The 25,822-nt window shown below is 54.1% G+C and overlaps 4 protein-coding genes across 9 annotated transcripts; 3 read left to right on the top strand and 1 right to left on the bottom strand.

The window, feature by feature from the left end:
* The first annotated feature begins 959 nt into the window (after window positions 1-959).
* TLCD1 (TLC domain containing 1) lies at window positions 960-3,825 on the top strand. Of its 2 annotated transcripts, none has more exons than XM_084863134.1 (4): window positions 960-2,081; window positions 2,297-2,473; window positions 2,566-2,648; window positions 2,958-3,825. In XM_084863134.1, exons 2-4 carry the CDS (start codon window positions 2,410-2,412, stop codon window positions 3,339-3,341), a joined length of 531 nt encoding a protein of 176 aa, XP_084719260.1. In that variant the 5' UTR covers window positions 960-2,081; window positions 2,297-2,409; the 3' UTR covers window positions 3,342-3,825. The 2 variants fall into 2 exon arrangements, with proteins under 2 accessions (XP_084719260.1, XP_084719259.1); XM_084863133.1 differs by having other exon boundaries at window positions 961-2,081; window positions 2,391-2,473.
* RPL23A (ribosomal protein L23a) lies at window positions 3,823-7,752 on the bottom strand. The gene is made up of 5 exons (XM_084863135.1): window positions 7,021-7,752; window positions 6,281-6,464; window positions 4,709-4,885; window positions 4,172-4,241; window positions 3,823-3,944 (listed from the first exon to the last, which is right to left on the bottom strand). The coding sequence occupies exons 1-5, from the start codon at window positions 7,043-7,045 to the stop codon at window positions 3,930-3,932; spliced, it is 471 nt and encodes a 156-aa protein (XP_084719261.1). The 5' UTR covers window positions 7,046-7,752; the 3' UTR covers window positions 3,823-3,929.
* Window positions 7,753-8,058: 306 nt separating this feature from the next.
* On the top strand, window positions 8,059-13,012 carry RAB34 (RAB34, member RAS oncogene family). Of its 5 annotated transcripts, none has more exons than XM_084863129.1 (11): window positions 8,059-8,208; window positions 9,097-9,321; window positions 9,558-9,649; window positions 11,251-11,319; window positions 11,422-11,523; window positions 11,631-11,695; window positions 11,805-11,856; window positions 12,056-12,137; window positions 12,211-12,301; window positions 12,429-12,536; window positions 12,618-13,012. In XM_084863129.1, exons 2-11 carry the CDS (start codon window positions 9,268-9,270, stop codon window positions 12,683-12,685), a joined length of 783 nt encoding a protein of 260 aa, XP_084719255.1. In that variant the 5' UTR covers window positions 8,059-8,208; window positions 9,097-9,267; the 3' UTR covers window positions 12,686-13,012. The 5 variants fall into 5 exon arrangements, with proteins under 5 accessions (XP_084719255.1, XP_084719258.1, XP_084719257.1 ...); XM_084863132.1 differs by having other exon boundaries at window positions 8,060-8,208; window positions 11,254-11,319; XM_084863131.1 differs by lacking the exon at window positions 8,059-8,208 and adding an exon at window positions 8,292-8,422 and having other exon boundaries at window positions 11,254-11,319.
* A 3,346-nt stretch (window positions 13,013-16,358) lies between these two features.
* Window positions 16,359-25,388, top strand: PROCA1 (protein interacting with cyclin A1). Its single transcript, XM_084863012.1, has 5 exons — window positions 16,359-16,824; window positions 21,286-21,372; window positions 23,425-23,581; window positions 23,866-24,114; window positions 24,201-25,388. The coding sequence occupies exons 1-5, from the start codon at window positions 16,737-16,739 to the stop codon at window positions 24,856-24,858; spliced, it is 1,239 nt and encodes a 412-aa protein (XP_084719138.1). The 5' UTR covers window positions 16,359-16,736; the 3' UTR covers window positions 24,859-25,388.
* Window positions 25,389-25,822: the final 434 nt, after the last annotated feature.

Genomic DNA, 25,822 nt, shown 5'->3' with positions numbered 1-25,822 from the left:
GTCACCTGCGGGGGCTGTGACGCAGTTTCCAGGCAGCCCGGGCCAGTGAACCCCGCGGTCATCAGCACCGGAGCCCCCCGCGTCACACACACAATGCTGCCGCAGGGGACCCTGCCGCCAACATTCGGCCGGGGAGAGCCTCCTTGAGGGAAGATGGGAGGGAGGCGGACCACCATCTCACTAGTAACTGCCTCAGGGAGAAGAGGAGAGACAGCCGTTTGGCCTATATGGGTTCTAGGCTTCTGCCCAGAGGTTAGTACGATCGTTTAGGGTCTTGACCAGAAATCAGTTTAATTCCAGGTGTCTCCCGGGCACCTCCTGCTCTTCATGAGTCAATAACCAGCTCAGTTAAGGAGCCAGAGGATGGTGATTAGCGAAGGGATGGCGTCCCTGTTTCCGAGTGGGTGAGGAATGTGAGTCATGGGGTGTGTACCTCCTGCTGCCATCTCACCCTCGAAAGGTGTCCGAGCCTGCCCGCGTGGATTGACCACTCTGAGGGCCCCGGTGGGCCTCTCGCGGACTCGGACCGGTGTTGGCTGCCGGACAAAGCTGCTCTGTGAGCAAAGGGAGAAAGAAAGCCGCTCACCTGGGACAACACTCGTGCTCTCACCTAGAAACCGATCGGGCCTTGGTTGACCCAGGAGCCCCACCGGGTTTAATGTGTAACCTTGGAGCCATCAGGGGAGGCAAAGCAAACACCCGAACCTCTCAGCCCCTGGGTCTCTGGCGCCTCTGGTTTCTGGCTTTTCGGCCCTCCCGCCGCACCTTTTCCCTCGTCCCCAACTACTACTTTCCCTTCCTCCACTACCCCCCTTCCCTTTTCTCACCCTCAACCCCTACTCCAGACCCGGCTCTTAGCTGCAGCTCCGTTCGCCGGAGTCCTGGCTGGCTCACCCTCCCCCAAAAGCAACAACCTCATTTCTTGCGGGGGGGGGGGGGGGGCAGAAATGGGGGACTGGATGCCACGCCACGGTGAGTACAGGCTGACATCTAGTGGCCACAAACTGCAACTGCTCCCGGCCGCTGGCCTGAAGAGTAAGGGTCACCCCAGCCGCCTGGGCAAATGGGCCGCCTGGCCCGCTGCGGCCTCCAGGGGGCCGGGGCTGTCGGAAGGAGGTCTGTCACCGCCGCCGGGCCCCAGGCGCCCCGAAGCGGGCGGGGAGGGGGGGTGGCGATGGGTTAGTCCATAGTTTCTAGGCACCGACTCCGTGCGGGGGGGCGCTGTGGAGGCAGGTAAACACATCCGTCTCCAGCCAGAAGCCAGGGATCCAGGGAAAGAACAGGGACGGGGCAGAGATCACGGTCCGAGGCGGGGCGGGGCGGGGCTCGGACCCGGACCCAGGACCCGGGTTTAAAAGTCGTGGGTGTGTGCGGCGGATCGTGCCAGCTCTGCCAAGAAAGGAGTTGAGGGCGGGGAGAGTTGTTGCAATACCCGCCCGAGCGGGGGAGCCGGTGGCCCCGAGGAAAGCGGGGGGGGGGGCGGGTGAATGAGGCCAGGCGAGCGAGCCGGCGGTCGGGAGGCGCCAGCGAGGGGTGCTGCGGCGGCGGCGGCGCCTCGGGACGGCCCCCCAAGGCGGCGGGAGGAGGCGGGGCGCGGTAGGCCCTCCGGGAACAGGGGCTCGCGCCCTCCGCTCCGGAAAGGCGCCGGAGGGGCGGGGGCAGGCGGGCGGGGCGGGGCGGGGGCGCGGGCGGTTAGGGGCGGAGGCAGAGGCCCGCGGGGAGGGGACGGGAGGAGCGGAGGGGCCTAGAGGGCTCCGAGAACGACTGTGAGGCTGCCGGCCGGCAGGAGAGGCGCCCGGGGAGGACTGGCCCGAGAGGGAGCCCGTTCCCCAACAGCCCGAGGAGGCCGCCTAGAGGGCGGACAGACCGACGCCGGGGAGGGCCAGCATGCTCCCACTGCTGCACCCCGCCCTGCTGCTGCTCCTGGGCGCCACGCTGACCTTCCGGGCGCTCCGGCGCGCGCTCTGCCGCCTGCCCCTGCCCGCGCACGTGCGCGCCGACCCCCTGCGCACCTGGCGCTGGCACAACCTGCTGGTCTCGTTCGCCCACTCCATCGTGTCGGGGATCTGGGCTCTGCTGTGGTGAGTGGAGGGCCGCGAGGGGGGAGTGAAGGTGACTAGGGGATCCCGCGTTACTTTCCCCATCCTTCACCGGCGGGCTGAGGCCACGCAGTCTCACATGATCCCCTGTCTGGAAAGCTGTCCAATCCGGAGCCGCAGCGGCCCCAGGGGAAGGGGATGTCACCTGGGAAAGGGGAGACACCTGGGTTTCAGCCAGGCCCCTCCTTGCTCCCCAGTTAATAGAAGCGAGCCCGGACTCCTCCGGGACTGTCAAGTTGAAGGTCCTTGGGAATGGGGAGATGAGCACCTGCCTTCTTCCCTCCCTTTCAGTGTATGGCAAACCCCCGAGATGCTGGTAGAGATTGAGATGGCTTGGTCGCTATCTGGCTATCTGCTCGTTTGCTTCTCCGCAGGTAAGCCTTACCCAGTAAACATTTCACTAGGTGGGGGAACAGGGAGCTTTTTATAATCCCCTTCATGACCTTCCCCCCCATCCCTCTGCTAGGTTATTTCATTCACGACACGGTGGACATCGTGGTCAGTGGCCAGGCTCGAGCCTCTTGGGAATACCTGGTCCATCATGTCATGGTGAGAAACGGGTGTGTGGCATAGCCCTGGCGCTAGCAAACTTCAGTCTCAGACCTGCCCATCGACTCCATTCCCACCGGGTCCTGCATCTTCCCATGTTGGGATGCTAATCTGTTTTTGGTTCACTATGAAGCCAGCAAGCCCTAACTTCATCTAGTACCTCAAACACTATAAACTAGTGACCAAAACTTAATCATGTTGAATTCACTGTAAAGTGTATCAGAAGAAAGCAAATGGGGGAGACTTTCCAGTCCTCAGATAGCTGAAGTCTTGACATGTATTTCCTAACGTGTTCTCTTTGCCTTCTAGGCCATGGGTGCCTTCATATCTGGCATCTTTTTGGGCCGCTTTGTAGGTGGGGGTGTCCTGACACTGCTGGTAGAGGTCAGCAATATCTTCCTCACCATTCGCATGATGATGAAGATCAACAATGCCCAGCATCTCCTCTTCTACAAGATCAATAAGTATGTCAACTTGGTCATGTACTTCCTCTTCCGCCTGGCCCCTCAGGCCTACCTCACCTACTTCTTCCTGCAGTATGTGGGTCAGAGGAGCCTGGGCACCTTCCTGCTGGGTATCCTGATCATGCTGGACATCATGATCCTCATCTACTTTTCCCGCCTCCTCCGCTCGGACTTCTGCCCCGAACGTCTGCCCAGCCCACAACACAAAGACAAGTTCTTGACGGAGTGAGAGGCAGAGCTTGGGACTTGAGGCAAGGACAGCAAAGAGCCAAGAACAGCCTCATGTATAAACTGAGATGAGCCCCAAACCTGGGGCATCCAGCCTCTCCACCTTTCAAGTTTGCGCCCACTATTGAAAACACTAATGAAAGCACCTCTCTGAAGTCCTTGTCCTTTCTTGGGCAAGGGGTGAGGGAAGCAGACAGACCGGTTGGACACGGTAGATGGGTGTGGGGACAGTGCTACCCAAAAGCCAGCCGACCCATATTGCCCTGAAGTGGATGCTGATGAAAACTCTGGGTACTGGTTTCATTCAAAGACTTCTTCCAGTGATAAAGGAAGGGGTTCTTATAAAACTTCTTGTTGTTTGCTTACTCCTATGACACAGGGAAGTTCTAGTTGTGCAAATATCTGCTAGCTGAGCTACAACCGTCAAGGTTATAACAAGTATGATGAAGTGCTAAGTGTTCCAACAGGGTAAAGAGGCCAAATCTTGCTCAAACTCTATTTAGTGTTCGCTCAGCCCAAACAGAAATCAACATAAAGAAACGATACAGTGTAAAATTTTTATATTTAGAATTAGGCAGCTGGACACAGTTTAGATGATTCCAATCTGAAAAACAAAAAGGAGTTTTGTTACTGGAAGTTGAAATGTGAAGATTAAGCTAGAATGTCATGATTAAGAAACAAAACGTGGGCATAGGGTAGGACCTATTAAGAAGAAGGGTGCAGTCAGTCAGTTAAGACTAATCAGCAAAAGTCAGGCTTTGGTCGCTAACAAGACACATCATTTGCACCCAGGGGGGTGGGGTGTTGAGTTTTGTGGCAAAGGAAGCTTACTTTGTTGGCAACATCCAAAGCATCATAGTCAGGAGCCAGTCGAACATATGCCTTCTTCTCGCCATCAGGCCTAGGGTGGAAAGGGCAGCCTTAGTCCCTGCTGTCCTCACTGGCCCCCTACCCTCCACCCGCCTTCCAGGGCACTGAGTCCCTTTTTCATGTCATTCTTTTGCCAGGAGTGGTTTGTCTATCATCCACACATAGGAAGCGAGGGAAGCCACTAGGCTACAAACAAAGCCAATTCCCTTTTATGGGAAACACCACTGGACATTCAGATCCAGATAAGCTGTCATAAATTTCCTCTCACTCTAGGGCCTGTCTAGAGGCAGGAATCAGGAAAATGAGTGTCAACCCCATAAATCAAGTCCTATAAGCAGGACAAGCTATTGATTCCTCAAAGTCCATACTCCATACAAAGGACCATAATTACAGCAGGGGCTGCTCAATCCCGACCCCAAAAGCAGCATCAAGGAATTTCATGCTGTTCAGATTTCCTTGGCTTCTGACTGAAGCCCCAGCCCATAGAGCCCCACTCACCTGATCAGGGTGTTGACCTTGGCCACATCAATGTCATAGAGCTTCTTCACAGCCTGTTTGATCTGGTGCTTGTTGGCCTTGACATCCACAATGAACACAAGTGTATTATTGTCTTCTATCTTCTTCATGGCTGACTCGGTAGTCAGGGGGAACTTGATGATGGCATAGTGGTCAAGCCTGGGGGAGGGAAAATGGGGTCACCTGGCCTGAGCCCAGTTTAAGAAAGAATGAGCCCCCATTTGGAGCCCAGGTGCATCAGATGATGAGTAGCAATCATTTCTGTCAGACTTTGGTCGCTGCACATTATCATCATCTGCACCCTGAAATCTAGACCTGGAGCCTCTGCCTGAGAGCAAAACCAGGAGCTCTTTCACCTGAGGAATTTCATCCTTTAAGTGATTAAATCACCCGAGTCTCCAAACCCCTTCATTCTTTATTTGACCTCGACATTTCTGGATAAAATTTAAGACCTGAGAAGTTAAAACCAAAAAGCACAAAGCTAGAATACAGCATCTTGAAACTCAGGTTAGAATTCCAAAGAATGTTGGAATTCACTACGAGGCTGGGGAGGCCTGCCATTTCTACCCATGTTGGTTGATGAAAACTGGCTTGAGGGCCATCCGTTTTTGAGAGCAACTTAAAAAAAAAAATGTACAGCTCAGGTTAAACTTACAACCCTTACAGCAGTTTCCCCTGACATTCAGATAAGCAAGGCGCTGTTCACTTGGACACCACTATCCCATTTTGAAGCTACCCTAAATTCTAGGTCCAAACGGGGGTAAAAAGCCTGTCAAGTGGTTTCCTCCACAGCTGGACCCAAACCACTCCCCTGCCCTTTTCTCTGGAAGCAGTGGGAGGAGCAGAAACCCATCAGTTCCTACCACCTTGGTTCTACTCTAATTGGTGGTTCCTAAGGTCAGTTATTAACAGCAGCACTCCTCAACCATTACCTGAGTGTAAACATCTGAGTGAAGGAAAAGGTGTTTCCATACACTGCTGCAGGCCCTCGTGGTCCAATACAAATGAATGAACCTCGCTATAAACCTAGAATCATCACACACCCTCACCCTCAAGGACTCTTCCCTATACAGCGATATGTGCTATGAGGGATGAATTAAATCTGGAACTCCAACAAAACAACGCAAGTCCTATTTTATATTTCCAAGAAAGTGGACTTTAAACCTCTAGCATATGAAGTGATTATGAACCTAACAACTAATTCCTGCCAGTGGTATAAAAAATCTCTTCTTGTTCTTTAAGGCAGTAATCTCCCCACAACCCCATCAACAAGTACCTCAACATGTTTTGAAGAAGCCATGTTCTAAGTTTGGTCAACTTCATATCCGAACATCTTTTCAAGAGGATGGCCAGTGCCCTTCCCTTCCCCTGCTCCCCAGGTGCATTACCTTTGCCTTTCTCTCTCTCTCCCCTAAGCTCCAGGGGCCTTTCTGTCTCTGCCTCCAAGTTGTTTCCTGAGCTTACACTGCCCAGCTAGTCCACTTCTATTGCCTATGTAACTTTCGAAATAAACTTTCTCTTATAATGGGGGAGGGAGGGAGGGGCAATACTGACTTGTTTCTCCTGGGTGCGCTCTTCCGAGGATATTTAGGCTGCCTCCGGAGCCTTAGTGTCTTTGGCCGTCGGAAGGTGGGTGACGTGCGGATCTTCTTTTTTTTGTGGCTGTGGACGCCTTTCAACACTGCTTTCTTGGCCTTCAAAGCCTTTGCTTTGGCTTCGGCTTTGGGAGGGGCAGGGGCTGAGAAAAGAGAATGAGGGATTCAGAAATCGGATCACTTCCGGCCTAAAGGACGGTAGCAGGCGCGCCAGGCCACATGTGCATCAGTGGTTCCTTTGAAGACATCACAAGTCTCAGCTTAAAAGTTTTTCCATCATATGCACAGTTATTGGGGCAAACTTGGAGTAACTCCATGGAACGCGTGCTAGGAGTTTTACGTAGAACATCTCACAGCCACCCCGGGAGGGTATAGAGCCGTATGTAATAAGAGTAAAAAAAAGTAAAGTCATGAAAGTTGAGGGCACTGATTCCTTACAGGTCTGGAGACATGGAGTGGCGGCCTGTGGGTGCGTGAAGTCCCCACAGTGGCTGTCGGCTCCCTCCCCAACCCCCTTCGGCTGGAGCCCAGCCCATGTGGCTGGGCCCACGCGCGCCGTAGCGTGGCCGGAACGAAACGGGAAGAGCAGCTCCAGAGCTGACACCCCAAGTCTTAGCACAGCCACCGTCCCCTCAGTTTGTTCACCCTGCGGGGACCCCAGGCCAGCCAGTACTGTTCCTCCCCAACCCCACCACACACCTTCCTTCTTCGCTTTCGGCGCCATCTTCGTGAAAAGGGTTTACGAGACTTACTCTCACGGGCTTATAGAGCTAAGTATCACCGAAACCTCGCGATGTTTTCTACTTAAAGCTGATTGGATAATCTGTAGCGCGGCGCCCTCTGGGAATAGTAGTTAGGTTTAATTTTCTCAAGAGGGACTAAGCATGCGCCACCCCGCCCCTCGTAGGACCTAAGCTTCTTGGGAGTTGTAGTTTATTTATCTGCTGTGGCGGTTGGATGGTGTAGCGGACAGTCTGGCCCTGAGCGCTTCTCATCTTCAGGGAAAAGGATTGCAAGTTCCAGGAGACAGTAGCACTGCAAACTGTAATGCATATAATTAGATTAGCTCAGGGAGAGTGAAGCAAAGTTCTAGAACGATTAGAGCAGGATTTGTCAGGCCCAACTCCCTCAAACAACATTGTGTAAATTGAGGTCCCGAGAGGATACGTAGCTTATCAATAATGGTGATTTGGTGGCAAAAAAATAAAAATAAAAATAAAAATCGAGTCACGCAGAGGGGAGGAGAAAAGTCCCAGAGGACGTAGAAGGTGGCAACATCTCTCCTCTTTACCCATGACAGTGTGGGTTCATGTGTTTTCCTGACAAGACTCTTGGAGAAATTCCAGCAATATTCCAAACACCCAGCGCACACGCTTCAGCTTTCGCTAATTCTTCTTGGGAATAATCCCGTTCACAATTCCTTCCCTTTAAGCAGTCTTCCCTTTCGTGCCCATGGTTGCATCCTCAAATTCAGTTCCAGGACCCAGAGCAGAGTTTAGTAAAGCTCCAGCTTGCTTCTCTGAGGGTCGCTGTCCTCCTGCCTTCAACCCTCCCTTTCTGTCGTCTCTCTGGCCTCTGGGAACCTGACTTCCCCGCTGACGGTGAGATCTGCTGTGCGTTACCCGGTTCTGTCTCCCACAACTGCAAAATGCAAACGTGGTTCTTGGGACGATTCCAAAGGGGATCAGCGTGAAGAACGCCCCTACCAGAGGGGAGTCCTCGTGTTCCGGAGCAGTGACCTCCCCAAAGGGCGGAGTTCCCGGCCCATCTAGCCCTCCTTTCTCCTCCGTCAAGGCTGGCGGCTTGGTCTTCAGCCTCCGCACCCCTCAGTCTACACCGGGGCCTTCGAGGAAAAGACGCCTCACCTCGGACGTCTCTCTCCCCAAGGTGGGCACCTAGCTCCGCCCCTGGCACCCCTGGTACGCTCCCCCCGCTCCCCTCCCAGGGCTGAAGGGCGAGCGGGGGCAGACTCTATGAGTCACGTCCCGGGCCTGCAGTCGAGGAGGGAAGCACCGCCTCTCCTTGGGCCCCTTCGCTCCCCCTCACCCCTCCTCCCGGCGCCGCCAGATGCTGCGCAGCAGCCACCGATCCCCCATCACAGGTTCGGCTGGGTAAGGGGTCCCGGGACGGCGCAGCCCCCACACAGGTGCCGGGCAGAGACACCTAGGCCGGGGGTCCCTATCTGGGCAGGTTCCAGCATGTGTGGGGGCGGCCTGGGGCCCCGATGGGGCGTCTGGCGGGGCAGCCTGAGCCAGGACAGTGCCTCCAGGAGGAGAGGATGGGGAGCCCCGGGCGGGGTGCGAGGCCGGAGCGGCGGGAGAGGGGCTGGGGGCGGCCCTTCTCCAGGAATTTCCGGGGATCGGGTTACAGCTCCGGCGGAGGGGGGGCGGCGCGGAACGCGGGGCCCTGCGGCGGCGGACCGGGCCCCCAGCCCCCGCTCCCGCTGCTCTCGGACCTCGCGCCGCGGTCCCTGCCCGCCCTGACCCCGGGCGGTGAGGCCGCCCCAGCCCCCGGGCTGCTCGGTTATGGTGGGGCCGCCTCCGCCCCGAGCCGTCGTCGGGTCTCCGCGGCCTCGGGTGATTGTGGGGAGTATCCGGCCCCGGGTGATCGTAGGGTCTGCGCGGGCCCGGGGTCCCCCGGACGGGACTCCCCGCCCGCCTCTGGCGGCGGCCGAGGGGTCTCCCCGCCCCCGAGTGGTCTTCGGGACGCCCCGGGCCCGGGTGATCGTGGGCTCGCCGCAGCCCCGGGCGACCGACCCGTCCCCGTGGCCCGCAGCGCCCGGGGCGTCCCCGAGGCCGCGGGCGGCTCCCGCAGGCTCCCCGTGGCCCCGAGTCATCGTCGGGACTCCGCGGTCGCGGGTGATCGTCGGGTCTCCCCGGGCCCGGGCCGCCGGGGCGGACCAGGCCTCCGCGCCTTCCCGGGGCGCCCCCGCAGGCCGCAGGCAGGATGAACCTTCTGGCGCCCGTGCGGAGGGACCGCGTCCTGGCGGAGCTGCCCCAGGTAGGCGCCGGCCCCGTCGGGCATCGCTGCGCGGCGTGTGGGCGGGAGGAGCGGCCGGGCCCGTTAGCGCTGGCCCGGCCCCGCCGCCCAGCCCTGGGGCCCGGCCCGCCGCCCAGCCGGGCCCGCCGCTCCTGGGTGGTCCCCGCCCCACCCCCAGCCCCGGGCGGGAGGCCGCGGGCCGGGGGCCAGGCCGGGGTGAGCCTCCTCCTTCTCCCTCCTCCTCCTCCCTCCCGCAGTACCTGAGGAAGGAGGCCGCTCTGCACACGCGCAGAGACTTCCACCCCCGGGTCACCTGCGCCTGCCAGGAGCACCGGACCGGCACCGTGGGGTGAGTTGGAGAGAGACCCCAAAATAAAGACCGCAAGTCCCAGGTCACTTTGTAGTTAAAGCAGTGGGGCTCCATTTGCACCCTCGACCAGCTCTATGGTTGGTTATTCCCTTCATTTCCAGCAGGACTGTTGGCCGGAAAGGTGGCGGTTCAGTTCTGACACAGAGAAGGGGGTGGTCCACAGTTCACCTCCCACAAACCACCCATCTGAGCCCCAGGTCCAAGGCGGGGGCTGTGCCTACACCCATGAGTCCACCTGTGGGAATAAAAGGGAATACTAACAGCAGTTGCCACTATTTTTTTAAAAATATCTTCTTACTGATTTTGGAAAAGAAGAGGCAGAGCTAGAAACATCAATGATGAGGGAGAATCACTGATTGGCAGCCCCCTGCACCCCGTCCCCCCTCACTGGGGATTGAGCCCGCAACCCCAACCCGGGCTCAGGCCGGCATGTTACCCACTGAACCAAACCGGCCAGGGAAATAATTGCCACTATTAATGTAGTAGTGACTGTGTGCCAGGAAGTGTGTTAGATACTGTTACTTTTTTTTAAAATAATATATTTTATTGATTTTTTACAGTGAGGAAGGGAGAGGGAGAGTTAGAAACGTCGATGAAAGAGAAACATTGATCAGCTGCCTCCTGCACACCCCCCACCAGGGACATTCCTGCAACCAACGCACATGCCCCTGACCAGAATCGAACCTGGGACCTTTCAGTGGGACCTTTCAGTCTGCAGGCCGACACTCTATCCACTGAGCCAAACCGGTTTCGGCTGAATACTGTTACTTTTATTAAATGAAAAACATCATCATTTTTAAAGATGTACCCCGGCCGGGACCGGTTTGGCTCAGTGGATAGAGTGTCGGCCTGTGGATTGAAAGGTCCCGGGTTCGATTCCAGTCAAGGGCATGTACCTTGGTTGCGGGCACATCCCCAGTAGGGGGTGTGCAAGAGGCAGCTGGTCGATGATTCTCTCTCATCGATGTTTCTAACTCTCTATCCCTCTCTCTTCCTCTCTGTGAAAAATCAATAAAGTATATTTTAAAAAATAAATAAATAAAGATGTACCCTGATTTCAGAGATGTACCCTGATTAAAATGTATGTGTGTGGGGGAGGCATGTTTCAGAATATAGAACATTTATCTCATTTTAACAACAACCCAATAAAATATGTTCTTTTTTTTAAATTTTATCAAACTCATTGGGGTGATATTAGTCAACATGGACATAAGGTTTTAGGTGTGGGTTTCTATGTTACAAGATCCGTGTATCATACCATCTGTTCACTACCCAAAGGAAATATATTCTAAATCTCCACTTAAATGTTGAAACTGAGAGAGACTAAGTAATTTGTCCTAAGGTACACAGCTAGCAAGTGTGAGAGCTGGGATTCAAGTATATGTCTTTTTTATACTTAAGCACCAAACACTCCTAGCCAGCACATCTGTCCAGAAAGCTGCCCAGAAGGCCTGGTGTCTGTCTGCGGGTGCCTGGCAATGGCCTGGGTGTGACTATCCTGGCAGACCTCTTCGGTTGCACTGGGACTCCCTCGGGTGAAAGAACTAGTGCCCACGCCTCTCGCCTCCCCTTGTGTCCAGCAGGTTTAAGATCTCCAAGGTCATTGTGGTGGGGGACCTGTCGGTGGGGAAGACTTGTCTCATTAACAGGTAAGAGGATGCTGGAGCTGAACTGGGTTGGGCTGGGCAGGGAAAGGCCACGGCTAGCCAGATGGGCTGGGCTAAGGGCCAGAGCATCTGGTGCCCCCTCAGGTTCTGCAAAGACACCTTTGATAAGAACTACAAGGCCACCATTGGAGTGGACTTTGAGATGGAACGATTTGAGGTGTTGGGCATCCCCTTCAGTCTGCAGCTGTAAGTGCTCCTTCCTCTCTCCCTCTTCCAGCCATTCCTTCCTCTGGCACGTACACCCGCCCTATCCCCTACCCCCATCCCTCTGTTTCACCGCTCCTCCCTCCTAGCTGGGATACCGCTGGACAGGAGAGATTCAAATGCATTGCATCAACCTACTACCGAGGGGCTCAAGGTGAGGGCCTGGGTGAGGTGGGGTAGGTGGCTGCCTCTGACCTAGAGCGGGGGGAATGAGCCAGGCGTGTCTCCCTGTCAACCTGGGACTGCCTCTGCCCCTCTTCCAGCCATCATCATTGTCTTCAACCTGAATGACGTGGCCTCCCTGGAACATACCAAGTACGTGGGGTGCTGACATATATGGCGGGGGGGGGGGGGGGCTCTGAGAAGAGAGGGTTCCAAGAGGAGGAAGGAGGGGTGGTCAGGGGCATGGTAGGGAAGGAAAGAACACATCTAGGAGCGGAGGATAGTTGAGCACCTGAGCGTCAGGGACAGGCGCCTGCCCTCCTCATCGCCTGCTGTCCACCATCTGTGGCAGGCAGTGGCTGGCGGACGCACTCAAGGAGAACGACCCTTCCAGCGTGCTTCTCTTCCTTGTGGGCTCCAAGAAGGACCTGAGTGTGAGTGTGCCAGAGGGGGACCTTCCAGTCTCGGTGAGGGAGCCCTCCCCCCCTGACCCTGACTCCCCTGCAGACGCCCGCTCAGTACGTGCTGATGGAGAGAGACGCGCTCAAGGTGGCCCAAGAGATGAAGGCCGAGTACTGGGCCGTCTCGTCGCTCACGGGTGAGGAAGAGGCGTTAGGCCTGCTGCGTGGCGTCCCTGCTTCCCTGGCCTCTCACCCTACACCCCAGCTGCGCCCGGGGACCCCAGGCCGGAAGGGCCCCTGAGCACCCCTCTCTCCCTGTGTCAGGTGAAAATGTCCGGGAATTCTTTTTCCGCGTGGCGGCACTGACCTTCGAGGCCAACGTGCTGGCCGAGCTGGAGAGATCAGGGGCCCGGCGCATCGGGGATGTCGTCCGTGAGTTCCCGCCTGGATGAGGGGGGCAGGAAGCGTGGGGAACCTGCCATCCCTGCTTCACTTACCCCCACTCTTCCCCAGGCATCAGCAGTGATGATAACAACCTCTACCTGACTGCCAGCAAGAAGAAGCCCCCATGTTGCTTGTGAGGGGCTGCCCAGCCCTGGGGCACTGTGCCATCTCGACTCGCCTGGAGCTCTGTCCTGGACAGCTGCACTGACTGTTACTCCAAACCAAAGAGCTGCCGTTGGTGGCAGTTCCCCCAGAGGGGTAGTTGGGACCATGCTAGTCACTTCCTGCCCCCGGGCACCGTACCAAAGACTGGATGCCCCTCGACCCAGCGACTCTCCGGGGTGCCCGGTGGTGGGAGGTGGTGCCTGCCGCTTCTGCTCAGCATGCTGGGCCTTCGGGTAGGAGGATGCTTAGTGGTCCCAGCCTCTGCTGTGCCTTATGCATTAAAGTCTCTGTTATCAGCAGCCCGGGGTGAAGTCCTTTGTTGGGATGAGGGCAGGCCTGTCTGGTGATCTTGGGACTGGATGCTGGACGTCTCTGGCCCCTGGGCAAGCCTCAGGCAGGCGGGGAGCTCAGGGACCGTGTTTGGGGGAGTGAGGGGCTGCACTCTCACTGGGTGAGATCTGAATTGTTGGCTTTGAGAGCCCTTTCCTTTCATCCTTTCCCCCAAAATGTGTCCTCCTACTTGGTGCTATACCCAGATTTCCACCATTGTATAATATTCTTTCCTTCCTCCCTCCCTTTCTTTCTTCCTTTTCTTCTCTTCTTCTTTTGCCTCTTCCTGTCTTCCCTTTTATTTATTTTGTTAATCCTCACCCGAGAATATTTCTCCATTGATTTATAAAGTGGAGAGGGGGGGGGAGGGGGGGAATAAAGAGAGAAACATCATGTAAGAGAAACATCGATTGGTTGCCTCCCCAACACATTCCCACCAGGGCCGGGATGGAGCCTGCAACTGAGGTGCATGCCCTTGACTGGAATCAAACCCAGAACCCCTTAATCTGAGGCCCATGTGCTGGCTGAGCTCTAACCACTGAGGAAAATCAGCTAGGGCCCGCCTTCCTTTTATTTTTTATTTTTTTTTATATATTTCTTTATTGATTTCAGAGAGGAAGGGAGAGGGAGAGAGAGAAACATCAATGATGACAGAGAGTCATTGATCGGCTGCCTCCTGCATGCCTCCTACTGGGGAAGAGCCTGCAACCCGGGCATGTACTTTTGGCCAGGATCGAACCCAAGACCCTTCAGTTCATAGACTGATGCTCTATCCACTGAGCCATACTGGCTAGGGCCCACCTTCCCTTTAAAAAAATACTTCAATGAGAACACAGTGAGAAGTGGATTGTGTTTTTGATACTTTTTGGATTGACCATGAGGCCCAAGGAGGTAGGGGCTGGACTATTATTCAGAAAATACATTACCTAATACCTAATTATATTAGGGGTATAAACATAAAATTATGAGTGGTACCTTTTTACATCTTAAAGCATAACTAAAGAACTAAATGGAATAAAAAATAAAATGTGGCCCTGGCTGGTTTGGCTCAGTGGACAGAGCATCAGCCTGTGGAATGAGGGGTCCCAGGTTTGATTCCAGTCAAGGCACATGCCTGGGTTTCAGACTTGATCCCCATTGGGAGACATGCAAGAGGCAGCCAATCAATGATTCTCTCTCATCATTGATGTTTCTATCTCTCCTCCCTTCCTCTCTGAAATGAATGGAGATATATTAAAAAATAAAATGTGTATTTTTCCCTCTTCAAAACCAAAGACACAATACTCTACGGAGGACCTGCACTTGAATCCTTACTTGCCTCCTCTTGTGTCCTAGGACACTCATGCAGATCACTTATCCTCTGTGCCTCTCTTTCTTCATCTATAAAACAAGGCTGATAATACTGCTGAGGTTTCATGGATGAAATAAGGCACTACTAAGTACATAGGAAGAGCTCAAAAATCTCAACTAATAATTATTTACAGGAGGAGTGACCCAGAACCCGGCTCATTGTTGACACCTGACTCAGATCTATACATTAGTGGAAGCATCTCAGCCGTCTGGACCAACAATGGAGGGACACGTGGCCTGGCGCCATCCTGGGAGACCATGGGGGGGTACAGATTAGCATGCAGATCCTGGCTCCCAGGCAGCAAGTGCTCTGTCCGCTCTATGCCTGCTTTCATTCTTCCCCGCTTCTCTGTGCTGGGAGGGTTGACTTTTTCTGCACACCCCCCTTTTGCCCTGGCTTCCCCCTCCTCTGCTGTGCCTACAGCTGGAGGTTCTGGGCTGTGGTCCTCCCCAGTCACGTGGCTGGGTCTGGAGGAAAGTGAAGGTTGGCCTCCTGAAGAGCAGCAGCAGGAGGGGCCCTGGGTTTCTCTGGAGAAAACAAAGGTTAAATACCATCCATTCCTTTCCGTCCTGTGAGGCATAACCTCACTTTGGAGCCTGAGACCAAGAAAAATTGAGGAGCGTGATGTGTGGAGTGCTGGTTATGGGGCTCTAACATTCTTTCACGCTCTCCTGGAATTGTTTTTGTTTATCTTTGTGCCCTCATAGGACTGCACTTATCAACCCTTTCCTTGCACTGAGCCTGTAACTGTGTGTGTGTGTGTGTGTGTGTGTGTGTGTGTTGTGGAGTGTTTGTGCTGAGTAAAATGTGGGGAGCAGGGGCTATGGTTCTGTCTTCTGGATAGCCTCTGTGAGGGGTGTGTGCATACTGTGTTAGTCTGTGTGTGGTGAGTAGATTTTGTTATGTGTGCTATATGTGTGATACAAGCATGCGCAATGTGCATGCTATCCTGAAGGGTGTGAGGGGAGTATGGTGGAGGGGTGTGTGTCGTAGGTTACTATGAATACAGTGGATCCTGCTCCCAGCACTGGGCAAGCCTATGGAGACACATAAGGTTGTGTGACTGAAGTAAGACAGAGCACTAACGTAGGAAGAGCTTTATACATAGGAAGAGCTCAAAACCCTTAACTATTATGATAATTTTTTGGGGAAATTGAACAAGACCCTGCCTTTTGTTAAGTTCTTTAAAAAAAAATTTTTTTTATTGATTTTTTACAGAGAGGAAGGGAGAGAGATAGAGAGTTAGAAGCATCGAAGAGAAACATCGATCAGCTGCCTCTTGCACACCCCCTACTGGGGATGTGCCCGCAACCAAGGTACATGCCCTTGGCCGGAATCGAACCTGGGACCTTTCAGTCTGCAGGCTGACGCTCTATCCACTGAGCCAAACCGGTTTTGGCTAAGATCTTTTTAAAAAATATATATATTTTATTGATTTTTTTTACAGAGAGGAAGAGAGAGGGATAGAGAGTTAGAAACATCGATGAGAGAGAAACATTGATTAGCTGCCTCCTGCACACCTACTTGGGATGTGCCCGCAACCAAGGTACATGTCCTTGACCGAAATCGAACCTGGGACCTTTCAGTCCGAAGGCCGATGCACTGAGCCAAACCGGTTTCGGCTGTTAAGATCTTTATTGAGAAAAAAAAAAAAAATCTTTATTGGGCTGCTAGTATTCCTCTGGGTCTGGGTGCCTGCCTCATGGGGGCTGGAGGGGGATACTGGTAAGAAGCTCTGGCGGTGGGCGCCACCTTGGGGCTGGGATCGGGCTCCAGCCCTCATCCGAGGACTCTGCTGGAGGAGAGAGAGCAGTGATGGGCCTTCCTGGAGGGCGGGGTGGAGGGTGGAAGCGGGCCGCCCTGGCCGCGGGGAGGGCGGGGTTCGAAGGGACTGGGAGGGGCCGGGAGCGGAGCGAAGTGTGAAGGCGGGAGAATGGATGGGGCGGGGCCAGGGGCGGGGCCAAAGTCTGGGTAGGGGGTAGGAAACAATAAGAGCTGGGGGTAGGTCTGGAGAGGAACTAGGATGGGCCAGAGCGGCCTAGCTAAGGTTTGGGCCTGAGGAGAAAGGTGAGGTACTGAGGTTAAAGTGGAACCCAGAGGGAAGGAAGAGCCTGGGAGGCGCTGGGTACCTGCCCCGGATGAAGAGCGTGGCTGAAGCTTAGACTTGGGCTGAGGAGACACCGCAGCTGAGCACGGGGCTGGGACAGGGGGCGGCGGGGTGGCGCCAGCATGAGGCAGAGCTAAGGGGCCGCGCTGAGATTGGGGTTGAAGCCAAGCCGAGGTTCAGGTTTGGACTTATGCGGGGCAGAGCCTTGTAGAGGGGAAGAACCGGGCCGAGAGCGATGTGGATGAGGACGACAATGACCATTGAAAGGTGGACTAAGGAAAAGACTGAGGACAATGCCAGCTTCTGGGATGAGAGCAGCATTGGTAAGGCGAGGGCGGGGCAGAGGATTAGGGGCGGACTCCGACCCGCGGCCTGAGGTCCCAGTGAGCCAGGCAAAGGAGGCGGGGCCAAGGGCAGGCGGGGGCGGGGCAAGCGCCTGGGGGCGGGCTCACGGCGAGCCGCGGGCCAATGGTGGAGGACGGGCGTCCCGAGGGCCTGCGAATGAGCTCCGGGTCTGGCGGGAGCGGGAGCTGTGACTCCTGTCCGTACAGCCAGGAGCCTTCGCTCGGCAGCAGCCCGGAGCCCGGGCAGTAGCCCGATTAGTGCGGGGCCCGACTGGAGCCCACGGCCCAGCGTCCACCCTGTCGCCGGGGCTTGGGCAGACGGTTCTATTGACTCTGAGGGCACGGAATCTGGTGGCTACGAGCGTGACATCACAATCGCGGACAAACGTGGGCGGGGCCGGGGTGGCGTTGCCTAGGAGACGCGTGCACGCTTGTGGGTGCGTTGCTCCCTCCTCTTTCCTCCTTCCCTTCCTTGGTTCCCCCCCTCCTTTCTTTCTCCCTCTCGCCTTCCCTCCCTACTTCCCTCATTCATCTGCTCCAGCGTCGAACCTGGAATCCCACCGCCTGTACTGCCAGGGCGTGGGGGAGCTTCTCGCCCGCAGGACGGGGAGGATTCTGTACAAATGAGCATCTCCTGTGAGTTTTGAGAGGCTTCTGTACAAATGATCATCTCCTGTGAGTTTTGAGTTAGGTCTCTGCTCCATGATTAATGCCTTATGGAGAAGGAGGACGCACACCTCCCTCTTTCTTTTAAGTCATTACCCTCATTCATTATGAAGTCCCCCCTCCCAACCCCATGTCTAACCTCAGCCACTTCGGCTGCAGGAGCTTGGACCCCTGCTTCAGTGGGCGCTCCCTCGTTCTGCCTGTGAAACTAGAGAGCAGATTGCCTCCCTCAGATGTGAGGAGAGTTACTGTATCCCACCCCTTGGCAAACAGGAATGTCAGGATTTAGAGGAAGTTAGTGGAACCTGCATATAGACTTTTTTAAAAAACACATTGAATACAGTAGTAATTAAGAAAATTTTTTATGGATTTCAGAGGGAGAGGGAAATAAAAACATTAATGATGAGAGAGAATCATTGAATAGCTGCCTCCCGCACATCCCCTAACCCAGGCATGTGCTCTGAAGGGGAATGACCTTTTGGTTCATAAGTTCATGCTCACCTAGCTCACCCACACTGGCTAGGCTCATTTTTTTTTTTTTTCAATCTACCAATATTTACTGAGAATTTCCTTTTTATTTTATTTAATTTTTTAATTTTTTTACAAAGAGGAAGGGAGAGGGATAGAGTGTTAGAAACATCAATCAACTGACTCCTGCACACCTCCTACTGGGGATGTGCCCGCAACCAAGGTACATGCCCTTGACCAGAATTGAACCTAGTACCCTTTAGTCCACAGGCCGATGCTCTATCCACTGAGCCAAACCAATTAGGGCTTTCTTTTTCTTTAAATCCTCATGCAAAGATATTTTATTGATTTTATTTTAGAGAAAGAGGAAGAGAGAGAGCAAGAGGGAAATATTGATTTATTGTTCCACTTATTTATGCATTCATTGGTTGACTTTTGATGTGCCCTGACCAGGGATGGATCCCAAAATTTGGCATATCAGGACAATGCTCTAATCAACTGAGCTACCCAGCTAGGGCTTACTGAGTACTTTCTATATCCCAGGATCTGTAGAAGCAGAAACAGATGAAATACGGATCTTGTGCTCAATTTGCCATAAATGCAGAGGCACCCTGGCAGGGTAAAGGGGTACAAGACAAGTGTGACCAATTCTACTTTGATAGATAACATTGTTCTTTCCAAGATGAGCAGGTATTTCTGGGTCATGGGAGGCAGGAGAGAAGGAATGGAGAAGGGGATGGATGAGTGGGAGGAACTGATAACAGAAATGAACCAGGGCCCTGGTTCTGGGGTGGGGACAAGATAAGGACATCATCTTGAAGGCAGTAGAATGCTATTAAAGAAGAGGAACATGGTAGACTAGTTGGCACCTAGAAACTCACTTTGGCTGCATTGTGAGGACTGCATGAGGGCAGTGAGGCAGCAGGTGGGGAGGCCAGCAGGAGGCTGCATTTGTCTTGGTAAGAGATAATGAGGATGTGAACCAAGTCAGAGGTAGATGTGGGAGCAGAAAGGCAAGACAAGACTTGGTCATCAAGTTGGTATAGAAGTGAGGGAGAGGGTGACTCTTAGATTTCTAGCTGTGGTGTCTATTGCTCTCTGAAATGGAAGATATAAGAGGGGGTGGCTCATGGAGTGTAGGAAGAAGATGGTAGGTTCATGTGGGACATGTTGGTCTAAGATGTTTGGGAACATCCAAGAAGATATTGGCACCTGCTCAGCAGAGCAGTCTGGATTGGAGACCCATCCAGTGTTGTGTTATTTTATCGGTGGATGACATTATCCAAGACAAGTACTCTGAGAAGTAGAGTAAAACAGAAACCTGGTGATCATCAATTTAAGGGGTACAGTAGAGGAGTTAGGCAAGAACTAAAGAGCTTGTCAGAAAAAAAAGAGGAATGAGGTTTGCATGGAAGTCGATGGAAGCATACAGAAGAGAGTCATTGGTTAGCAGGGTCAAGTGAGATAAGACAAAAAAGCCACGCCAGGTGTGGCTATTGGGAAAATTGTTGATAGCTTTTGCCTTGGGCTAATCCTATAGAGGGGCGGGGAGGCTGCCACTTGTAGGTGGCTGGAATAGAGGCAGAGGTGAAGATTCTGAGCTCACTGAAGGTAGGGTCTGTGCCTCCTCTGGTGTCTAGTAAAGCTACTCAACATGTCTGTTAAATGAGTAGATAAACTTGGATTGAAAAGGAAGAGGAGTGGGATATGTAGTGTTATAGGGAGAAATAGGGTTCGTAGAGCTTTGTTTAAAGTTGTTCATAGCCTATAGGGGGAAACAAACCATTAAATTCGGAGATCAAATTCTGGCTGGGACCTGGAGTTCAGGTGCCTTGGGGCAGCAGGAAGGGACGCTTCCCCAGGCTGGAGGGGAGCTGATGAGGTGGGAGCAGCCACAGATGAGGCTGGTGAAATGATCGGCTGGAAGGAACGGCAGCAGGAAAGGAGTTTCCAGGGAAGTGCTGCGGAAAGCAGAAGGAGCTGACCAGGGAACTAAAAAGATGGCCAAGTGCCACTGAAGGCTCACTTTAAGCCCCCAAGTTATCAGCTTCCTTTTTAAAAAATATATTTTTATTGATTTCAGAGAGGAAAGGAGAGGGAAAATGAGAAAGAAACACCAATGATGAGATAGAATTATTGATTGGCTGTCTCCTGCATGCCCCCACCCTGGGGATCAAACCCACAACCTGGACATATGCCCTGACCGGGAATAGAACGGTGACCTACTGGTTCATAGGTTGATGCTCAGCTTCCTTTCTAAAGCAGAACTCAGCTCCCGATGCCCCACAGGATAAACTAAGCGCAGGCTCTCCCCTGTGGCTGTTGATGCAGCTGCTGCCCCGGTTGAAGTTCTGCTGGCAGACAACCCTGACCCAGCTCCACACACCCTATGATAAATCCTGGAACTGTCTGTCCTTCCTTGTCTAGGTTGGCTCACTCCTACTCTTTTTTTTTTTTTTTTTTTTATAATATATTTTATTGATTTTTTACGGAGAGGAAGGGAGAGAGATAGAGAGATAGAAACATCGACCAGCTGCCTCCTGCACACCCCCAACCGGGGATGTGCCCGCAACCAACGTACATGCCCCATGCCCCTGACCGGAATCGAACCTGGGACCTTTTAGTCCACAGACCGAAGCTCTACCACTGAGCCAAACCGGTTTTGGCTCACTCCTATTCTTTCTGCAGATTCAGCTCCTTTTAAGCTTCTTTCAAGAATCCTATCCTAATCTCAACCTACACTAAGCAGGTCAGACTCACTCAGACCACATGAGTTTGACATGCTTGCCCCTCACCCTCACGGTCTCTAGGTGCCTTGTTCTCTGCTTCCACAGGCCTCCTTCCCACCATTTCCCTATCAGTGTCGGCATCACACCACAGTCATGAACTACCCACATACCGCCCCTGCGCCTCTTCTCAAACCCTCTCCCAGCCCCTTGAAAGCAGGGACTGTTTTTGTAAATCTGCATCTTGGATGCAGCTGGTGTTTAACATCTGCGGCATCTCAGAAAATCTTTCTTTTATTTTTTATATTTTATTGATTTTGTACAGAGAGGAAGGGAGAGAGATAGAGAGTTAGAAACATCGATGAGAGAGAGTCATCGATCAGCTGCCTCTTGCACACCCCCTACTGGGGATATGCCCGCAACCAAGGTACATGCCCTTGACCGGAATCGAACCCGGGACCTTTCAGTCCCCAAGCCGACGCTCTATCCATTGAGCCAAACCGGTCCCAGCTCAGAAAATCTTTGATGAAAGAATGGCATGGGGAGAGATGCTGCCTGTGGCCACTCTGTTCTCTCTCAGATGTTAACAGGTTACCCAGCTGGGAAAGACGACATCTGCTGGCTGGCGTGGCGTCTAGCACTGATGCATCCATCTTCTCCTCTGAAGGTGGGTCTGGGGGAATCTCTGGCCCCAGAGGTCCCACCACCCCTAATGTGGGAAAGCTGGCACCTAGTGGTAGGCAGAAGGGAGGGAAGCGTTTGGTTCTGAAGGGGTTACCCTGCAGCCCCACCCTACACCACCCCCTACTCATGCCAGAGAGGGAGGGCCCCTTTTTGGAGACCATAATCACCCCTATGTATAACACTTTATGGTGCACAAATATCTTTGACATTTGAACTGAGTCCTCCAACCACCACCATCCCCATTTTAAAAATTTATTGATTTTTTAGAGAGTGGGGAGGAGAAACATTGATTTGTTGTTCTACTTATCTATGCTTTCATTGGTTGCTGATGTGATTGAACCTGAAACCTTGTGCAAATCTTGGTATATCAGGATGACGCTCTAACCAACTGGCCAGGGTGCCATCACCCCCATTTTGTGGGCAGAAAAATGAAGGCTTGGAAAAGTAAAGTGACTGGTCCTTAGTAACCCACCTTGTGACAGAGCCAACACTTGGACTCAGGCCTATCTGATTTCAAGGACACTTGCCACTATGCTGACCTTTGCCCCAAATCAGCAGTGCTGAAGAAAGCTGAGGGTGTGGTGGTATTCCAAAGTCCTGCCTCACATACTTATGAAGAAAGGACACGAGAGGAGAGGAAGCAGATAGGGAGGCCACCAAATGGGTCAAGGGTATATGGGGACCTGGGACCCTCGCAGCCTGGTAGGGGCAGGGAAGGGAGGAATGTGGGGCAAGGCTCAGACCATGCTGCCGTCTACCCATCTCTCAAGGATTTAAGGCCACCTGGCCTCACACACCCCCAGCCAGGGTTTTATGAGATCTTGCCCCAGTTCCACACCTTGTAGGGGCTGGATAAAGATGCAATCCTCCTGGCCTGTTTGGTGGGGAGTACCCATCGTGGCACCCCATGCCAGACTGCTATGGAAGTCATTGGTGTTCACCCACTTCCACCTCCCAACCTGGGTGGTCCGAGTCCAGGGGAGACCTGCAGGGAAGGTTCCTTGTCCTCGCCTCTCTGCCTTGATGTGTGAGGTCCTGGGCACGTGGAGGCATTTCCTGGGCTCACCTTTTGAAGGGTGGCCGGGGAGAGATCCATCGGTGGGCTGGAGTCTTAGGCAGGGTCAGAGGTGAGGCAGTACAGTAGAGGCTGGGAGGCTCCAGGGTGTGTCCAGGACTTGCATTCCGTTGAGTAAAAGAGGTGGGAACCTTTCTCCAGGGCTTTCCCGTAATCCCAATTCTCACCCCAGCAGCAGCTCCCTGTCCCCTGGCAAAGCGGACATGGTATCTGTGCTGCCCACAGGGGAAGGACTCCGGTTGGGGGTGGGTGGTTCAAGTCTGTGGCTCCAAGGACTGGTGAGAGTGGAGGGGAAGTGGGAATTTGATGATTAAAGGGCAGGGGAAGAATCCAGAGCGAGCGAGGGAAAGGGGAGAGATGTGAGAGGAGTGCCTGGAGAGAGGAGGAGCCTGGAGGAGAGGAGGAAAAAGGGAAGGACCAGAGTCAGGAGAAGCAAGGGGCATGGCAGTGGTAGAACAGGCGTTAGCTCCCTCCAGGTTTGAGCCACCATGCTGTGGCCGTCCTTGGGGCTGGAATAGCATGAGAGGCTGCGAGGGGTTGGATGAAGGCCTCCTGGGCGGGCGCAGGGCAGGCACAGGAACTGAGGATGCTGTGTTGCTGGCTCTAATCCCTGGGGACTCGCAAGAGCTAGTGGAGGGCTCCAGGGAGGTAGGTTCCCACAGAAGGCGGAAGGGAAGAGGCAGGTGTCACAGGGCAGCAAGGGGGATTTGGTGAGACATCTTCCTGGGAGTGTGATTCATGCAGTGGATTGGGGAAAGCCTAGTGCTGAGACCTGGTGACTGTGGGGCTGAATGACTAATATGAAGTGGAAACAGCTGTTTGCAGTGTGTGTGTGTGTGTGTGTGTGTGTGGTGGGAGGAGGAGGAGTTGGTGGCAGGTGAATTTGGTGAAGCATGTAGACTGAGCTGTGGAAGGAGAGACCCACAGATGTGCTGCTAACACCACTCGTATATGACCCAGACTCCGACCCCTTGGGCGAATTCAAGGACACTGACAGGTGCTGCTGGAACCACAAGCAGTGCACTGGGCATGTCATCCACCCCTTCACCTCTGATTGTGATTGTGATCACTACGACCTGCACCTGCACTCGCTCAGCCACTGTGACTGTGACTCTAGGTAAGGACTCTCCTCCTTGGGAGATCCGCAGCCCAGGAGACTCCAGGGCGGAGCCAGGTCCAAACTTTCACTGTGGTCCCCTGCTGTAGCGTTGACCAGGCACTGCCAGCCCAACCCCGGCTTTGTTAAGCTGGCTCTGCCCCAAGAGCAATGGGGAGGAGGTCATGGCAGCCTGGGCTGAGCTGCAGTGACTACTTGGAAAGCCCACTGTGCTTCAGGCTTCTGGCTCTGGGCCCCTGGGGAGTCCCGGAGGTGTGGGAACCAGGCTGAGTTCTGTGTGGCAGGGTGAAGGAGTGCGCAGAGAAGGCAAATAGCAGCTCCCAAGATGTAGGTGCAGCCTGTTCCCGAGACGCAACCTATTCCCGAGACACAACCTATTCCCGAGACGCAACCTGTTCCCGAGATGCAACCTGTTCCCGAGATGCATCCTGTCCCCGAGACGAGGGCCCATCCTGTTTCGACTTCATCCAGACCCCTTGCTTTGAGCTCGTCCCGGAGGAGGAGGAGTACGTGGAGCGGTTCTGGTATGGCTGGTGAGTGCCAGCAGGCTGACGGGGGCGCCGTGGGGCACTGGCCCTCACTTTCTGCCAACCTTCTCTTTCCCTGTCCTCCCTCCCAGGTGCAAAGGCTTCAGGCCTATCTCTGTGGCAGTGATCCACCACCCCCTCCACCACGAATTTAGAGATGACCTAAATGAAGAAGAGGAAGAAGAGGAGGAAGACAGCATACCTCCCATCCCTTCCCAGGTGGGGCTCACTGCCACCCCCGCCACGGACAAAGGCATAGCAATGGGCACGATCACCGGCGCACCAGACTCGGCGGCTCCCATTACCATCTGGCGCTCGGAGAGCCCCACAGGGAAGTCCCAGGGCAGCACGGTTATCAAGAAGGCCAAGAAGAAAAAGGAAAAAGAGAAAGAGGAGGAGACAGATGAGAAGACAAAGCTGAAGAAAAAAATCAAGAAGGGCAAGTTGACTAAAAAGAAAAGCCCAGTTAAATCGGAATCTTCACCTCCAGACTTGAGCAGATCATTAAGCCCAAGGGAGCTGGCCAGGCTGTCGGAATCCAGCCCAGACAGCCGGGAAGACCTGGAGAGTGAGGACAGTTACAATGACCCCAGGCAGGAGGGGCCCTCCAGCGAGGATATTGTGGAGTCATCACCCAGAAAGAGAGAGAAGAACTCGGGCCAGTGCAAGAAACTTGGGGCAAAACCCTCTCCAATCAAGAAGGTCAACAAGAGGAAATCCCCCCCAGTATCCAGCCCCAATCTCAGTTGAGGCCAGGGCGACCAGGGTGAAGAATAAATGCCATCATGCCTGTCCCAGACCCCCTGCTGCTGTTCTCTCTCTAACATGGCTACTTCTGTGGGGAGGGGACGGGGTCTGGGCATAGCTGGAGCAAAGGGGCTAGGGGCCTCAGCCGTTCCTATAGGGCAGTCGTCTTCCAAGAGGAAGTCCATGGGAAGGAGGTGGAAGGGCAGGGAGGGCCACTGTAACAGCCTGTTTCTTTGTAACACCCGAGGCCCAGGGCAGAAGAGCACAGCTGGGTGCGGAGGGAAGGAGGCTTCCTGTCCACTGGGAGGCTGGTCTGTGTTAGGGTTAAATCCACTCGGACAGGCGAGATTATCTGTAACGATACCCCTAATAAACTGACCTTTTAACCTCTGCCACTGTGCCTGCCCTTCCCCTCCTTTAAGTGGCCCTGGAGAAGGTGCTGGTAGCACCAAAGGGAACAGGATCTTACCAGCTCTGTGGACCTGCTCCTACGAGGCCCTCTGTACCTTTTGTGCTAAAGGGAACTGAAGGCCAACCCCTCCCCTTCTCCCCCCAACTCTTGCCAAAAGCTGGAGATCTTAAATGAAGAAAAAGCCAGGAAGGTCCCTGTCCAGTGTGGCTCAATTGGTTGAGTGTCATTCCATGCATTGAGAGATCCACCAGTTGGATTGCCTGTCAGGGCACAGGCCATGGTTGCAGGCTCATTCCCAGTGGGGGAGTTGCAGGAGGCAGCTGATTGATGCTTCTCCCTTTTTCACTCTCCCTCTCTCAAATAAAAAAAAGGCAAGGAAGGGAGCTCACCAAGTTTGGGCAGCAGTGGCTTTTTTTGACTTCTCTGCTGAGCCTCAAGCAGAGGAAAAGAGGGAAAGCCTCATTATCCCAGCCCCAACTCAGAGCTATGAGACAAAGCCTTTGGGAAGAAACAGGGAGACCAGAGTCCAGAATAGGACCAAGGCCTGGGAACTGG

The sequence above is a fragment of the Pipistrellus hanaki genome (assembly GCF_964339955.1).
Source record: "Pipistrellus hanaki genome assembly, chromosome: 16".
Taxonomy (NCBI): Eukaryota; Metazoa; Chordata; class Mammalia; order Chiroptera; family Vespertilionidae; genus Pipistrellus; species Pipistrellus hanaki.
This window is presented reverse-complemented; position numbering and strand designations above follow the sequence as displayed.

Bases quoted from the DNA above. Each gene is read 5' to 3' on its own strand.
- TLCD1 (XM_084863133.1), top strand. From the start codon at position 1,888: ATGCTCCCACTGCTGCACCCCGCCCTGCTGCTGCTCCTGGGCGCCACG. The intron at 2,474-2,565 runs GTAAGCCTTACC...TCCCTCTGCTAG, and splicing joins GCTCGTTTGCTTCTCCGCAG to GTTATTTCATTCACGACACG. The intron at 2,649-2,957 runs GTGAGAAACGGG...TTTGCCTTCTAG, and splicing joins ACCTGGTCCATCATGTCATG to GCCATGGGTGCCTTCATATC.
- RPL23A (XM_084863135.1), bottom strand. From the start codon at position 7,045: ATGGCGCCGAAAGCGAAGAAGGAAG. The intron at 4,886-6,280 runs GTCAGTATTGCC...TCCCTCCCCCAG, and splicing joins AGCGCACCCAGGAGAAACAA to GCTTGACCACTATGCCATCA. The intron at 4,242-4,708 runs GTGAGTGGGGCT...TTTCCACCCTAG, and splicing joins AAGGTCAACACCCTGATCAG to GCCTGATGGCGAGAAGAAGG.
- RAB34 (XM_084863129.1), top strand. From the start codon at position 9,268: ATGAACCTTCTGGCGCCCGTGCGGAGGGACCGCGTCCTGGCGGAGCTG. The intron at 11,524-11,630 runs GTAAGTGCTCCT...CCTCCCTCCTAG, and splicing joins ATCCCCTTCAGTCTGCAGCT to CTGGGATACCGCTGGACAGG. The intron at 12,537-12,617 runs GTGAGTTCCCGC...ACTCTTCCCCAG, and splicing joins GCGCATCGGGGATGTCGTCC to GCATCAGCAGTGATGATAAC.
- PROCA1 (XM_084863012.1), top strand. From the start codon at position 16,737: ATGTGGATGAGGACGACAATGACCATTGAAAGGTGGACTAAGGAAAAG. The intron at 16,825-21,285 runs GTAAGGCGAGGG...GTTCTCTCTCAG, and splicing joins CTGGGATGAGAGCAGCATTG to ATGTTAACAGGTTACCCAGC. The intron at 24,115-24,200 runs GTGAGTGCCAGC...CCTCCCTCCCAG, and splicing joins GAGCGGTTCTGGTATGGCTG to GTGCAAAGGCTTCAGGCCTA.